This window comes from Lissotriton helveticus, chromosome 9 (assembly GCF_964261635.1).
Source record: "Lissotriton helveticus chromosome 9, aLisHel1.1, whole genome shotgun sequence".
NCBI classification, from domain to species: domain Eukaryota; kingdom Metazoa; phylum Chordata; class Amphibia; order Caudata; family Salamandridae; genus Lissotriton; species Lissotriton helveticus.
The window spans coordinates 419,532,293-419,549,606 of record NC_136070.1 but is presented as its reverse complement, the minus strand read 5'-3'; the positions used below and the strand labels follow the sequence as shown (position 1 = coordinate 419,549,606).

Sequence of the window (17,314 nt, the reverse complement as noted above, 5' to 3'; positions counted from 1 at the left end):
TGAGGGGACAATTGTGTAAAGCCTCGAAGGGAGCACATATCAGAAAAGTGAGAACCAAATTGAGGTCCCACGAGGCATAATGAAAGTGGAAGGTGGAACCATACGTATAAAACCTTTTAGAAAGCTATTTACAATCGAAGATTTGAATGATGGTTGGTCAGGCAGCCGCAAGAAGGCAGATAAGGTAGAAAGATACCCTTTGAGTGCCCAGAGCAGAGCCCTGCTGGGCGAGGGTCAAAATAAAAAGTAAAATATCAGAAAGGGAGGCAGGAAGAGGGTCAATAGACTTTTCTGAACAATATGACCAAAAAAATTCCATTGGCAGGTGTATACCGTCTTGGTGGAGGATCACCTGGCTGCCAGAACATTACAGACTTCGGAAGGAAGGTCGAAAGCCATCAACAGCGGCCACTTAATCTCCACAAAATAAATTGACTGGTTCGGGTGGAGGATCCTCCCCTGCAGCTGAGACAGATATTCCTCCGAAGGGGCAATCTGATCGGATGATTGCTGGTCATATTCAGAAGCTCGGTATACAAAACTCTCCGTGCCCAGGCCTGAGTACCAAGGATGACTTGGGTCTGGTCGTTCCTGATCTTCTTGAGAGCTTTGGGAAGGAGTAGCATGGGCGGAAAGGTCGACAGGAGGCCTGAGCTCCACTCGAGATGAAAAGTGGTTTTGGAACGAGAGCCACATTAAAAATTCCAGCGGGCCAAACTGCTGACATTGCGTGTTCTTGGCGGAGGTGAACAGATCTAACCAAGGCTCTTCCCTCACCTTTGGGTGGAGACTCATTACTGTTCTGCTAGGCATTAAAAGAGTTTATCCACACTGGCGTACAGAGAACCTTTCAGGTTTTGAACCATCAGGGAAACGCCCTGCTGTTCCAGCCATGTCCAGAAATGCAGGGCTTCTTGACAAAGTGTTCACCCCCCCCCCCCTCGCCCACACCATCCTGTTTGTTGCAGTACCACTTGGCTGTGGTGTTGTCCAGTAACACTTTATTTTATTTTGAAAGTTTTATATAGCTCGGACAAGATCTTTGCAGATATCAGAGCGCTTTACATAGAGGGGATACATGAGGGAGCATAGTCGGACGGATAAACCAATAGAACAAACAGTACAAATAGGTGGCTGCAAAGCCAATCATGTGAGTAATAAGACAGCTAATACAAATAAGCAAAGGGGTCAAACATGTGGTACAGATCGGTACAGAGTATTAACAGAGTTCGAGATAATAGTTCAGGTGTATTTAGCCATGAGGATAGCTTTTACTTCATTTTTAAAGAGTGTAGTGGAAGAGATAAGCCTGGTTTCGGGAGGGAGTGAGTTCCAGATCCTAGGCGCCATTCCTGAGAAGGAGCGCTTATATGTTTTTTCCTTCCGGAATCTTCGAGGTTTCAGCAGAAGATTGTTTGTGCCTCTAGTGTTTCTAGCTCCGCCAGAGATTGTCAACTTCTGAGCAAGGTAGCCGGGTGAGTTTAGGTGTACCGCCTTGTGTGTCATGCAGGCGATTTTCAGGTGTATTCTGGCTTCAAAAGGCAGCCAGTTCAGGGATTTCAAGTCAGGGGTAATATGGGAGTGCTTTTTTGACCCAGTGATGAGTCTCGCTGCGGCGTTTAGAGAAGCTCTTAGGGGTGCGGTTGTAGTTAGGGGGAGTCCGCAGAGGGCGATGCTGCCGTATTCTATTCGAGGGAGGACTAGTGCTTGTACTGCGTTTTGGAAGTCTTTGGCTGGGAGGAAGGGTTTAAGTTTCCTCAGCGTATTGATTTGGAAGTTCGCTCCCTTTGTTGCCTTGCTGATATGTTGCTGCATGTTGAGATTGGTGTCTAGTGTTATGCCTAAAGATTTTGCTGAGTCCACGATGGTGGGTTGGACATTGAGTGCGGTTAGGTGTTTAAGCCAAATTTGAGTGGTGGAGATCTTCGCTGGGGGTGAGATCAGAAGGAACTCTGTTTTCAGGGCATTGAGTTTGAGATGATTATCGGCAAGCCAGGATTGGGTGTCTCTGATCGTTGAGTTCAGGAGCAGGATGTCTTTGGGGGATTGTAATTTGAGATAAAGTTGGGTGTCATCGGCGTACATGTGAAAGTGTACATTGGATGCTTGTAGCAAGGTGGTCAGAGGTTCCATAACTAGGTTGAACAGAGTTGGGGATAGAGAGGATCCTTGGGGGAAGCCTAGCGTTACAGGTATTGGCGAGGACATCAGGTTGTTGCTCTTGAATTTCTGAGACCTGTTGTGAAGAAAGGAAGTGAACCACTTGAGAACAGTTCCAGATAAACCCATTCTTGTGTTTAGTAGTTCGCTCTGAGCTGAAGAGGTTAATATGGAGTCTGGATTCTGCCAGAGAGCATAATACTATGATCTCCACCTCTCCAAGTTGGCCGCCCTATCCCAGAAACGGAGAGGGGTCTGCCTCTGACTCAATTGCAGTTCGTTAACCACCATTGCAGGTCCTTTGCAGTTCGCTCCGAGATCTGGACTATGTCGGAGGGATTCACACCTGATGCTGCACCCACTGGAACTCCATGTCCCACAGCACCTCTCCCAGATGACCTCCCCAATCAAGAAACAATGCATCTGTCATGACCATCAGCTCAGGCTGGGGTAGGGAGAGGGGTCTACCACTGGTCCAACTGCAGTCTAACACACACCAATCAAGATATTTAGCAGTCTCCTCCGAAAAAGTAATTGAAACAGAGAGGTTTCTCTGATGCTAGACCCACTGAACCTTAGATAGTGAAGCACAGCCTTCATGCGCCATCTGGTGCAGTCCACCAACAGGACACCAAAAGGCCAAGAAGTCTGTCAGACATTCTGAGACTGAGGCTGAAAAATTGGAAACATAGCCTGAATGTTCTGGAGTTGCTGAGTTGGTGGGAAGGTTCAACATTACGAAACTACACCATATTTAGAATGGCACAGACTAACAGGAGCCTCTTCATAGGAGTTGTGCGACTTCGGCACATTGAACACAAACCTCAAAGATGCAGGGAGGTTTGCAGTCTTCTGGAGGTGATCCACAATGAGGGGAGGACACCTTCCACAACCAGTCATCGAAATATAGGAATACTGGTATTCTCAACCCTAGAAGATGTGCAGCCACCACCACCACCACCTTTTGTGAACACCAGAGGGTCACTGGAAATGCTTGTGATCCACCTGGAACTGCAGGTAACACCTGTTTGGACTGCAGGACAAAGATCTGGAAATAGGAGTCCTGCAAATTTACCACCACATCCAGACGCCGAAATCAAGGGGAGATGGAACTTGAGCCAGGTCGAGCATCTTAATCTTGTCCTTATTTTTTTTTGGGGGGGGGGGGGGGGGGGGGAGTTCAGAAAGAGAAGATCTACAATAAGAAAGTCTTCTATCCTTTTTCTGCACCCGGAAATACCACAAAAGTGCATCTAGACCACATTTCCAATGCAGGAACTCTCTCAAAGTCCCCCTTGTCCAAAAGAGTCTGAACTTCTCTCTATTGGATGGACAAGTGGTCTTCAAGATGTCACTGTGGTGTAGGTGGTACATGTGGAACGATGGAGAGAACAAATAGAGCTCATCCATCCTGAAGAATTTGTAGCACCCATCTGTCAGATGTGAGGCACTGCCACTCGTGGAGGTACAAAGGGATGGACATGTGCCACTAATGGTAAGCTAAAGGGGTTTTTGAGCATCACCGGGTGACTGGTTAGGATGTTGCCCCTAATGGCCTGGAATCGGTCAGCCGGATCCCCGACCTCAAAAGGACTCACAGTTCTGTTGCTTCGGAGGTGAGCATTGGTGTCTACTCTGTTGGAAGCCCTGAAAAGCTTGAAACTGCTGGGGATACTGCTGCATGGGTGCAGATAGGCCGACGGAGTGCGTTGTGGCTCTGCTCTTTAAAGTCCTCTAGGGTTCTTTCCGCTTTGTGCCATCAAATGACATGTCCATAAGTGACACCTGGATGTCATTGAAAATGTCAGTTGATCTTATACATGCATGGCACCAAAGCTCAACGCTGGACATGACTGCTCTACCCAAGCAGTAGGCAGTGTCCAGCCCCATCCCTTATTTTGCAGCATGTTGTCAGTCTTAAATGATCTGCGCCAGATTAGCATGAAATCGTTCAGGGACTTTGGGCAAGATCTCACTTACCATGTTCCATAACACATGTGAATGATAACATCCCAGAAGGAAACTTGACATTTATGGAGCAGAGGGCTTCCCAAGTGCTTCCAGGCGCTTTGATTCCTTATCAGGGATATAGATAGAAATTAATTTATATGTAATCTCCTTATGTAGGCTTGAACTACAAGGCTCTGGGGCACAGGAGGAAAGGCTGGGGCCTCCTCAGATCCTTGGGGCCAAAGGCACCCCAGAGGGAATAGGAAGGGTGCCAAATCTAAGGTGCCAAATATAAGTAAAATGCCTCTTTAAAAGGCTTCGACCAGTTGTAGCAGCTGTGATTAACCCAGGAATTCAGGCAGGATCGGGTAGAGCAGAGGGATCAGTTCCATGGCGTGGGAGGCCCCTCGACAGACATTATTTTCCTGATGACTGGTGAGTTTTTCCTTGGAATTTGACATAACTGAAGACTAGGTATGGGAAGATTACCTCCCTCGAGCAACTGCATTCTAAACTGCAAGCGAGAGTGGCTCTTGCGCACCTTCAGACATTGTCCCATATAGCTCTCGGGTTTGCCCTGGCACAATCCCCGCACAACTTGAGTCATGCGACAATGCCAAACACCAGAGACAAACCTGGTGACTGTCACAGACATCTGTGACAGTTCCTGTAAGATTTATATCCTGTAGTTCTGGGCGGACTTCTGCACACTGTAAAAAAAAATAATTTTAATCAGAAATGTTCATGTCACCGACAGAAAAATTGAAAGCTGGCCCCGAATCTGCGCAGAAAGAAACCAACAGTCATCAGCGCGCAGGTGTGGAGGCAATATATGGCTAAGGTGTCATTTCCAGGGTGTGGCCGAGTTGACTTGTAGCTGCACAAGGCCACCTACTGTTGCAAGGGAATAGCTGAGAAAACTCTCTGGATCCAGTCTGGCACCTGGAGGGTATTTGCAAGTTGAGGAATCTTCAGTTAGAAGTATCCATTAGAAGTCCAAGTTAGTAAATTCATCATGAAAACTAGTTATAAGGAGAATGCCTACCAAAGCTAAAATTATGAATGGTGCATCAAATATCCAAAATAGCACCAACATATTTTGGGGATCTAAATTAATTGTTTAGTTATCGATGTTTTAAGTGTAGGATTTCATTTATTGGAAGGGAAATCTGCAAGTCAAAGCCCTTCGAAGTGCAAGACACATCAATGGCCCCACGAACTAGAAATGGGTTAAATGTAACTTTGCCCAATGTAACTTTTTAATTGAGGCAAACAACACGCTTTATTTTGAATGTCACCATGCATTTTATACGCATTCTTTTAGCCAAAGAAAGTGTACTGCTTTACTTCAAGGAATTACAGAAATTTCAAATAAAAGTCTGCAGATAATGTATAAATGTCTAAAAATTCTGCAGCCACAGATTTTTTCTAGTGTGAGCCAAATAATGTGTGCACTTGCTGCATTAAAAGTTCCAAATCGCATTCCAGCTTATTGAACCCAGCACTTTGTAAGGTTAACCAAAATTGTACAAAATGTGTTTTAGCAGCTGAATATGGCTACTGCGAGTTAAATTCCTACTTGCATTAGTTGTCAAAATTTGTTAACACATACCTCAACTTGCTTCTCAAACTGCTTGATTTTTCGCTTCAGAGACTGTACGTATGTAATAAATGTCACTGCGTCAGAAGTACTTGCAGTATCCACAGAGTGTTGCTCCAATTCTTGTCGTGACTATCAAAGAAAACATGCATCAAAATTCATATGTATAAATAAGGAAATCCAACATCCTAAAAGAAACAAGTTTTTACTTACCTTGGAGATTTGTGAATGGAACTCAGTCATGTTCTGCCCAAGCATTTGTCCGAATTTGCTTAGAACTTCTTTATGCCAAGAATCGTATTTCAGATTTACTTTCGATTGCACCTAAATGGAAATAAAATCAGGTTATGGCTTTGACCAAAATCAACCTAACAGTTATATTAATTCAAAAGTACTTATTCTGTCAATTATATGTAAAAGGATCAGTAAACCTATTCCACCCACCCCCGCCAATGCTCCAAATATCTGCATTAGGTCCCTTCATTCATGAAGTGTAGGCATCACGACTGGCACCCACACTCTTTTCTGGATGACAAGGCTCCCTGTCTCCAGTGGTTCTTAGCATAAATACACCCAGGATGCCAGTACGAAATACAAAAAAAACTATCCAATAGGCATTCCCTGCCTATGAAGAGAGAGGGTAGAACATCACTTTATCCAACAGGACTGAACCTACCGTTCTTCAGCTTAGAAAAGAGCTGAAGGAACAGCTTTTTAAAGAACATTACACCGCAAAACATAAAAGAATCCACCACTGCTCTAAGCCCAGTACTTGAACCTAGATTAACTGTGATTGTATCTTTGCCGTAAACATAGTTCAGTGCTCTGCTGCCTATCTGGTAGGCCCACACGATAACAATAGAACATATGTTCAACGAAGGGGTAGAAAACGTGTTCTCCACAGTAACATTTTAAGCATTTTTGGCCCCAAAAAAGTCTTGGAGAGGGATGCCTGGTAAGGCGAAGCACCCAGGTCAGTTTGTCTGAACTTATATAGAATTTATCCACTCTTGAAGACTGTTATATTGAAACATGTTTGGCATCTCTATCCTTGGTAAGCAATCTCAGAAATACGCTATTGGTTTGTGATCGAATTTCTTGAAAGGATAAAAGATTATGTGCATTGGTGAAAATAAAATTTCCAGTGTAAGTTAAGGTTGTGTTTCCTGCACTAATTAATTTTTAATTAACAACTGTATGCATAGACATTCTCTTATGTCTGAAAAGACATGCAGACCTACATAGTTGATGACAAACTAAAATAAAAATGATCTACCTTTCCGTAATCGATGATAACAGGACCAAACTCTTTTCTGGTTTCTGCGTTATCAAATGTTGCTCTGGCCTTCCTGATCTGAACAAGCAGGGACTGCCATTTATTCAAATCTTCACCGAGTCGGTTGTAGATGTTTTCAGCTTGCATATCCCATAAGCACTGATATTGGAGCCAAACCTGTACATGGAGAAAAGGCAAACATTTACTAGAAACAGGTGCCAAATGATGCATAAGAATTTAAAAAGCCCATGTATAGTCAGTCGGCCATTGGTTGTCTTGCTAGTCAAAATATTTGGAAAAATTTGCATCCAGAGAACAACATTTAGATGAAAACATCAGCTGCCATTACTATGATGCTGCTTTCTAACCACAGGGTGCATGGTCTAAGATTAGGTGTTTCACATTTCCTCAAAAGACAAACTGCACATTTAAAAAGAGCTGGCAGCTTTAAAAGCATCATGTGAAAGGCACCAATTCACAATGGTTCCGATCTAAAAAAATTGCTCCCAGACAACAGGGGCACACTCAAACGGATAATTGGAGGTGTTCAACGCAGAAAGGCCTAGAAACCCAGCCAGAAAAAAAACACAAGTCCATCCATAAGTAATACTTAGCCGAAATAAATGGGTCATTTTACCCTGATAGTCAACAGGATATTTTATACAACAAATAAAGTTAGACAAAAATAAAGTACTATTTCCAGACTACAGGGGAAACAGCATATTGAAACGAATTGGTAATACAAGTCAATAGTAGATTAAGTAAAACAAATATTAAAAACAGTACAAGAATAACTGAACCAAACTCTTTAGATATATATTTTATCAGTCCCCATTGATCTGAACATGAAATTAGAAACTTACCAGAATAGGCAACTGGGAAATAAATGCCAGTGACTGTTCTAAAGGGACTTGTGTTTAGGTAGAGAATGTTTAGCTCCCAGTGGGGGGCCATCATTTTAGGCTCCCCCTATTACAGCACAGGATGCTTAGAATTAGGGAAGCTATACGTGACATAACTATTAGATATCCGGGGACATAAATGAGAAGTGGCTCATGCCTCCAACTGCCTCCAGGTATAATAGAAAAAACGTAAAACAGAACAGATATTGAGATATCCTGATCAATATATTCAACATTTAGATGCGAAATGGCTTTATATCTCAACATCTATTTTCAAAGAGTGCACTTAACTAAAGTCTGAGGAGACTTTGAAGAGAAAAGGCACCCCAAACATGAGGGGTGCCATCTTATGATTTCCTAATTTTAGGAGATGTCCGATTTATCCCAAGTTATAGAAACAGGAATTCACAGCAATACTAACATGTAAAGAACTTCTTGTAGCCGACATTTATCAAATGTATTTGGAACCATGGAGCTACACATATAACCTGCCATCAAAGAACCTGATCGTAAATACAATAACTGTTGTATAGAACAAAAATGTCATCATCATTTGCAGCAAATGTGTGGAAATTAAAATTCCTAGTAGAACATCCACAATTTTATTTACCTTTACATACTGCTCCACTTCTGTAACAATGCCCATGACGGCGGCATAGGCTTCCTCCAGACCTGCAGGCCCGTCAGGCATTCTAGTAAGAGCATTCCGATAATACTTCTCTTCTTCAGAGAGTTCATAATGAACGCCAACCTGTTGAAAAGACAACATGGAAGTGTTTATTTACTTTGTATCAGTACAAGTAGAAACCTCGGATTCCTCCAAACGGGCATTCACTAATAACTCTTGAAAAAGTAGTCTGAACACTGCCAAATTCATATTCTACAGCTCATAATAGTGTGTTCTTTAGCAAGAAGTCACTGCCCCAACACCACTGGTCCCACAAAGTTCCCTTGTTGTAGTAAAACAGGTCTGAGTTCTTTTTCCGTTTCAGTTTTTTACCAAATTAAAAGAAATCTACTTTTTTTTGCTTCTAAATTCAGAACTGCAAGTAGCAGAGTGCAAAAGGATACAAGTCAGAAAGTTATAACTATCTGAATAGATTACTCTTGACATAGGATAACCAAGAACCCCATTTATAGAAAACAGAAGAGTAACTGACAAGTGCAAATTAATTCAGCTATAAACCTGCGCATGGCAAATTTCATATTTGACAGCAAATCAATTATTGAAGGGCCAACAAAGCGGGAAATATCAGGAAAAAAACGAAAATATAAGATGGGCTCCATACACCGAACACTTTTTCAAGAAGTCCTAGTCCTGTCCTGTGAGCAAAATTCTCTTGGAAATCAAGAATTCCAAGTATATTTAACAGTAGCAACAACATTTTTTAAATTCATTATTGAAGATTCACATGCAGAAGAAGCCTTTTCCATGTGTAAATGTAAAGACATTTGCAATTTGAAACTTTTTTTTTTCAACGGGTAGCTTATTTCTCATGGATAAATCCCTTCCTCCGCAATCCATCATAAATTATGGGGGTGTTCCTTGGCAATTCCCATCCTGGATACCGTTAATCCTCCTCTCAACACGGGTATCAAAAAATAATCTGCAGGACATATTCCATTCATAGATGATTTCATCTAGGATTGGAAAATGTCTTGCAATCATTTTTTAGTGAATACCCAGAAACTTGCAAGTGTGTGGACGCTCACAAACCTTACACCATGGAACACCCATTCGCCAACCCTGTACAGGTATTTTCCCACATGTCAAAATTCCACCATACTGAAATAATCTTACGTAGGAATGAATCACTTTGTAATTATAAATTTACATTATGTAAGCGCAAAGTGTGAATGTGCACTTTAAAAACAAAATATTTGCACATATTAATTAGTCTTGGGTGCGCAAATAATTGAAATTAGGATGCACGGTTGGTACCAGTTGATGGAAAATGGGAGAATTTACTTAGCATACTGCATTTTTCTTAATAGGAGAAAAAGAACACCAATTTGAGCAAATAAATAGCTAGAAATTAAAATGGTGCAAGCACAAGTAGGCACGCATATTTAGTGAGCTCTAAAGTCCATCACCATTATATAATAAGTAAAAAACTATTAATGCCTCAAACTTCCAATAAGTCAAACGAATCACCTAAACCACAACCAACAAACAAGAGTACTCTCCTTAAATGGAATGCTCACCTGATATCTTTGGCTCTGAATTCGGGGAAGAGCGAGAATTACCATCTTCCAGGAGAACATTTCTTGGTACAACTTGTATCTGCAGTCTTCGATTGGTGGATTTAAATAAATCACCTGGTTAGTTATCCTCAGTTCATGAACAATATTCTGCAAGAAAAAAAGTTTGAAGAAAGGGATCATATATTTGTCTGAGCTAATGAATAAACCCCATTTCCATTATTAAATACCTCCAATAATGCCACATTAGGTTGAATCGATGAACATTCATTAGAAGGTTAATGTGTGAAATAATTCTATAAATAAAGCAGAAACAGACACCAACCTTCTTAAAGAATACCGACCACCCACAGCTAAAATATAAGGCAGTCTAGCCTGACAATGGGAATGGTAGCATCATAGGGAATTGAACAGAACACAAAACAAGGGAAGATATTCAAATTTGTAGCACTTGACTTTCATGGTGTACGCCCTACACTCGCAAGACTTAAATCTGATCCGTAAGCAGAATGTTTGAGCAATTTCTACCTAACTTTTACTGCATTTCTATGTTTTATAGAGAAAGGCGATTAAGTATTTTGTGAAGGTCAAGGAGATAGAAACCAGATGGCATATAATATACGGTTTGCTTCCTCAAGTAAATGCCATCAGAACTCTTGGGCTGGGGTTAATAGGTCATAATTAATTTACTTCTTTAAGTACTGTGTATCTATTTATGGGAAGATACCATAGGACGACCTCACACTTTCCAATGTCGGATCTGTGTAGCTACTTCAAATCTCTAGTGGATATGATAGTACTGGCTCTATCAAGGACATCAAAAAATCAGTGACAGAAAGCTTGTATATACCATGTTTGCATCCAATACCATATAACTGATCATTCGATCATTCTACTCGCATAGGCCAAGTTCCATCATTACCCCTATAGAACAGCACCTCTGCCACATTCGCTCATGAAACCCTTTGATAAACTCGCATGAGCCATTGCCAGCCACTTAAGTTATGTGGTTGCTATGAAAAACGTCCACCACGGCCATATAGGCACCACCCATTCCAGATTTCACTAGTAATGCCACAATGTAAAGTCAACCAGCATGGTGAAATAGCATCTCACGCCATCTTCCACTCTGAGGTACTGTGAAGATACTTAAAACTCAAAAGAATTCTACTCGCTAAAGAGTGCTCATATAGTTAATAGTGTCTACCACCTACTCATACCAGGTTACTGGTTATCTAGTGGTAGTAGATCAGTAGTAAATTGATGAAGTATTTGTTCACCATCCCTGGTAGGTTTATTTCTGTCCAATCATCCAGCATATAGTCAGCTTCAACCCATTACTGGTCCCAGTTGTAGGAAAGTGCTCCTTTTTGCATGGTGGCTCAGCACTTTTTGCTGAGGTTGATGCTCTTTGACTAAGTGTGCCCTGGGTTCCTGCCAACTATGTACACAGGATCTATGTTCTGTCCCTAAAACTGTACTGTTGCAACCCCAATTGAAAACTCTCAGGCCACATGCAAATCCCTTGTAAAAGGTACCATGGGTACCAAGGGCACTGCAACCAGGTAAAGGCCTCTAAGGGCTGCGGAACATATTGTGCCACCCTTAGAATCCCTGTGCCTGCCTGCCTCTGCACCTGCACCTGCACACACACCTACACACGCACACCTCTCTTGCTGGCTGCGGGTTTTGGTGCAGAGAAAAGATAAGAGTCGGCATGGCATACATCCCTGTGTGCCATGCTTACAATCCACCCCTATGGCATAGGTAAGCCTCATCTCCAGCTGGGTGCACTATACCACTGGTGAGGGTACAGGTGCATGAGCCCTGTACCCCTACAGTGTCCACGTCCAATCCAAGACATTGTAAGTACAGTAAAACCATAACGGGTATACGGTCTGGGAATTTGTCATTACGAGCTCCACAGCACCGTAATTGCTTTACTGAAATGTGCTGAGAAGTTTGATATCAAACTTCTCAGCACATTAAACCCACAATTATGCCAGTGTGGGATGTAATGCCAACTGCACACAGAGGGCATCTTAGAGATGCCCCCTGAAAAACGACCAAACTCTAGTGTCCTGGCTAACTGATTGCTCGCCAGCTGCCACCCCTAGACATGTTTCTGGACCCCTGGGTCCAGAGTCTCCCGCTCTCAGGGTCCTGAAACAATGAACATCCATGGACGAGGTGTCACGCCTCCTCCCCCAGGATGGGCATGGTCCACCGAAGGGGTAGCTTAAAAGACTTGCCACCTTTGTGAGCTACATCAGACATTTGCTGCTTCCAGCAACTGGCCCCCACCGTTTTGACCCACACTTTGGGCAGGAGAATCAGCAGATAGGAGGAGAGGTGTACCCACCTTTGCCAACCTCACCCCTCGGGTGGGAGAGGCGAAGCACAACTCTCAGTCCCCACCATCTTGTAGATGGGGGAACCCAGCCAACCAGAGTGAAGCTTATGCCCTCATCCCAATGGAGAGTGGCACAATAGGGGGTGTACCCACTACAAGCAAGGGACCCATTGGTCCCAACCTGTACCTACCTGAAACATTCCCAACATTTAGTATTTTGGGGCAACCCTGAATCTTGCCTCCTCAGACAAGCAAGAAGAAGGACTAAAGAGCTGTGCTGAAGGAAGAGGAGGAGGACACCCACTGACTTGGCCCCAGCCCTACCGGCCTGTCACGACCTCCTCCAGCAGAGTTCTGGTGTGTCCTGCAGCCAGAAGCCCCCCAGAACCCAAAGGATCGGCCCTGCCTTCTTTAACAATACTCTGTCTCCCGTGAGCACAGAATTTGCTCATCAACAGACTCTGGCTTCAGCCAAATCTGCTAGTCTGCACCAGACACCCATGGCCTGAGCACTACAAAGAGGTCTCCCCAGCGATCCTGACATAGGATATGGTGATCCCTGACCTACCTCAAGTCTCCAGACGACACCTGCAACCCCTTTCTGGAGGATCCCCCGACTGCGACCAGAGCCGGTAAGGAAAACCCGATGCTAAAAGAAACCCCAGCACCAGATACCCCACGATCTTGGGTGGACCAACCGACAATGTACGGGCATCCCTCGACATCCCAACTTACCTCTCAAACCGATGGTCGCCTCCAGAAGATCTTCGTGCCCAAGCCTGCATTGTTTGTTCTGAACGGAGCTTCCCCATTGAAAACAACAGGGCTCCAGACGTCGATCCAGCACCCTGCACCCGGCCGCCGCTGTGGGTGGACCTTGTGTGCTAACATGGATCACCCTTTGCCCTTAACTAAACCCTAGGAGCTTTGCTACCACATCCAAGTGGCGTGCCCTTGAGCAGTCACCAACCAGTGGACCCCTATCTCACGTTAGATAACATTGGTGCTCATCACTCTACACCCGGCCGCCCTAGTGCAGCTGAGGGTGCTCTTTGAGTGCATCCTTCACCCTGGGGGAACCCTGGTTCTAATCCCATGAACGCAACTCCCACTACCAAGTACTTACCTATAAACCGATAACTTAATATTCTCCCATACAATTGCATGGACTGTTTCTGTGAATTGAGAATTGTATGAAAACCTAAGAAACTCTTGAGAAAAACTAACTTTCTTACCTTTTATCCAGGTAATGTCCCAATGTGATATCTAGGCATATCACACGGAGTAGAAAAAAGTAATCCTGAAAAGTAATCAAAAGTAATCCAAAAGTAATTACAACTGCATTTGCACATTTTACAAACCTGCAAGAATTCATCCAGCTTGTTTTTTAACAAACTGTCTGGAAAAGTACAACCATATCTACCTGTACCAAGTCCTGCTTGGTTCTATAAATAAAAATAGCCCATCCATTATTGCCCGGACTTGCCTGCTGGAGTGCTGTTTTTCGCGCGCTGAAGCGCTATAAATTCCTGACAGGACTCCCGCAGCGCGGGACCCCATCCAATATTGCCAGGACTTGCCTGCTGGAGTGCAGGGGACCACAAGCACCACAAGTCCCTGCGGCCGGCGAGCCGCCAACTAGGCTGTTTTTCGCGCACTGAGGCGCTATAAAATTCCTGACAGGACTCCCGCAGCGCAGTGCCCATCCACTATTGCCAGGACTTGCCTCGAGTGCGGGGGACCACAAACCCCACAAGTCCCTGCGGCCGGCGAGCCGCCAACGAGGCTGTTTTTCGCACGCTGAGGCGCTATAAATTCCCCGACAGGACTCCCGCAGCGCGAGAGCCCATCTACTATTGCCGGGATTTACTTGAGGGAGTGCGGGGGACTACAACTCCTCAAGTCCCTGCGTCCGGCGAGCCACCAACGTGGCTGTTTTTTGCACGCTGAGGTGCTATAAATTCCTGACAGGACTCCCGCTGCACAGGACGCGTGCAGGCGAAGCCCAGGCCAAGGGCACCCTATTGAATTACAAATCCACTATCCCAGAGCCCTACTCAGAAGTGAAAGCCCTTTCACTGGAATTTTTCTATTCTTATTGCTATAACCCAGGTAGGGCTGACACTATTATAGACTCTGGTAGGTGGAATACAGTGCATCATGATCCTGGCCATCGGCATCCCTACCCTAGACCCATGTTTTATAATTTACCCATAACAAATTGATACGGGGCTCTGGAAGAAGTAGACTGACTAATGCTATGGTAGTAGGTCAGGGAACGAGTTCCCCCAGGCAGCATGGAGGACCAGAGGATTTTGTGAGGGGGTATCTAGGTCAGCCTACCAATTCCTAATCCTTGCTAGGGCTGAAACTAAAGAATCGGTTAATATTGACACCACAGCTGAACAAGGGGCCTGCAGGGCCACGAGAATTTCCAGACCTACACTACCTGCAAATTTGGTCTCCACTAATAAATCTAGGGTCAATAAATTAAACAAAACTCTTGGTGGCCCTAACTCTACCCTACCTTAACGATTATCTACATCTGACGCTCATTCCCTCGTCATCCCGAGGGAATCCTCTTATCTAGGGAAAATGCTTTAGGTCCAGTCATGGAACGTGGCAGGTCTTAAAAGCAAACTGTCCTGCCCCGATTGGGGGCTTTTTGTTGACTAGTTTGACATTAGCATGTTCCAACAAACTTTGGCAAGGGAAGACCTGCCGAGGGTGGGTTTTGCTTCATATAGCATTGCAGCTCCTATGCGAGACAGGGGCAGGCCATCCGGGGGATTAGGCATTTGGGTTGGCTCTTATTTGGGTTACACAGTCAATCAGCTGAATTCCTCCTCCAACGATATTTAAGGTGTAACCCTTGGTTTTTCTCCAAAGCTGATGTTCGCCCTCATTAATGTTTACTCCCGGCCTGTAAGATTGGCGAAAGAGTCGCCAACCTTTGATATTCTGAACTCTTATCTCCTATGTCCCTTCTGATGTGAGGCTGATTCTTGGGGGTGATTTTAACTGTCAATTTGAGCCCGTCCCTGGTATCCCTGATTCAATCTCCAATGAGGAGGATTTCCAATGGTCTATTCCTGATCCCCAAATCCCTCCAATCAAGGCCTGGGTTCCCTTGGCACTTCAAATCAATGCATTAACACAGACTCATTCCCTGCGAGCCTATAACGGCCGTACGAATTCGGATGTACCAGGGAACCCAACATTTAACATAAACAGACTAGTTTATGGCCAAGGGTTATTGATTTTGCTGTCATTCCCCGCTATTGATCACAATGCCCTGGACCTGGAATTGAAGATGCCGGATGTGGGTACTGTTTCGACTAGCAGTCCTAACTTTGATAATAGAATAATCCTCTCTAACAATAGGAGAAGAGTAAAATGGGGGGCAATTAAGCACTCTCCGGATAAACTGAGTTCTATTTATGCAGCTGTCGTACCAGCCCTCCTGGAAATTTGTGACGATGCCACTGACATGGGCACTCCAACTCATTTTTTTTTTAAATATATTTTTATTGCAGATCCACAATCCAACATTGAAATATTGCAACCTTCCCAACCTTGATCAATATAAGGCACAGTTCCGTAACAAAATTGCACACAGCCATTCAGCCCACATCCCGGGGGCCGGGCGGCGTTCGTGCCCAATTCGTCAGAGGTATCAAGGAAACCACCTCATAGAGGTATCCGGTCGGCAACACAATTTAGTATCTGCTTTTCTATAACTCCTAACCCCCATCCCAATATAATCATCCGAATACAGTGGTCCAGAAGTAGTATATAACGTCAGTTCCAATGCAACTCGCGCTGTCCATTCGTACGTCGGAACTCCCATGTACTAGACCTCTTAAATGGGCACTCCAACTCATACCAACAAAGTTGCACAGTTACAACAGCAACAACCTGATGTCCTCGCCAATACCCGTAACGCTAGGTGTCCCCCAAGGATCCTCTCTATCCCCAACTCTGTTCAACCTAGTCATGGAACCCCTCACCACCTTGCTACAAGCATCCAATGTACACTTTCACATGTACGCAGATGACACCCAACTTTATCTCAAATTGCAGTCCCCCAAAGACATCTTGCTCCCGAACTCAACGATCAGATGCACCCAATCCTGGCTTGCCGATAATCATCTCAAACTCAATGCCCTGAAAACAGAGTTCCTTCTGATCTCACCTCCAGCGAAGGTCTCCACCACTCAAATTTGGTTTAAACACCTAACCGCACTCAATGTCCAACCCACCATCGTGGACTCAGCAAAATCTCTAGGCATAACACTCGACACCAATCTGAACATGCAGCAACATATCAGCAAGGCAACAAAGGGAGCAAACTTCCAGATCAATACTCTGAGGAAAATTAAACCCTACCTCCCAGCCAAAGACTTCCAAACCGCAGTACAAGCACTAGTCATCCCTCGAATTGAATATGGCAGCATCGCCCTCTGTGGACTCCCCCTAACTACAACCGCACCCCTAAGAGCTTCTCTAAACGCTGCAGCGAGACTCATCACTGGGTCAAAAAAACACTCCCATATTACCCCTGACTTGAAATCCCTGAACTGGCTGCCTTTTGAAGCTAGAATACATCTGAAAATCGCCTGCATGACACACAAGGCGGTACATCTAAAATCACCCGGATACCTCGCTCAGAAACTGACAATCTCTGGAGGAGCTAGAAACACTAGAGGCACAAACAATCTTCTGTTGAAACCTCGAAGATTCCGGAAGGAAAAAACATATAAGCGCTCCTTCTCAGGAATGGCGCCTAGGATCTGGAACTCTCTCCCGCCCGAGACCAGGCTTATCTCTTCCACCACACTCTTTAAAAATGAAGTAAAAGCTATCCTCAT

The 17,314-nt window shown here is 44.3% G+C and overlaps 1 protein-coding gene across 1 annotated transcript in view; it reads right to left on the bottom strand.

The window, feature by feature from the left end:
- Positions 1–17,314, bottom strand: part of DYNC1H1 (dynein cytoplasmic 1 heavy chain 1) — a 1,596,152-nt gene that overhangs the window by 1,464,142 nt on the left and 114,696 nt on the right. Inside the window, exons 11-15 of the mRNA XM_078660192.1 lie at positions 10,094–10,240; positions 8,499–8,639; positions 6,987–7,163; positions 5,924–6,034; positions 5,723–5,842 (exon numbers count right to left, since the gene is read on the bottom strand). Coding sequence (XP_078516318.1) covers positions 5,723–5,842; positions 5,924–6,034; positions 6,987–7,163; positions 8,499–8,639; positions 10,094–10,240 — 696 coding nt within the window. The remainder of the gene's footprint in view (positions 1–5,722; positions 5,843–5,923; positions 6,035–6,986; positions 7,164–8,498; positions 8,640–10,093; positions 10,241–17,314) is intronic.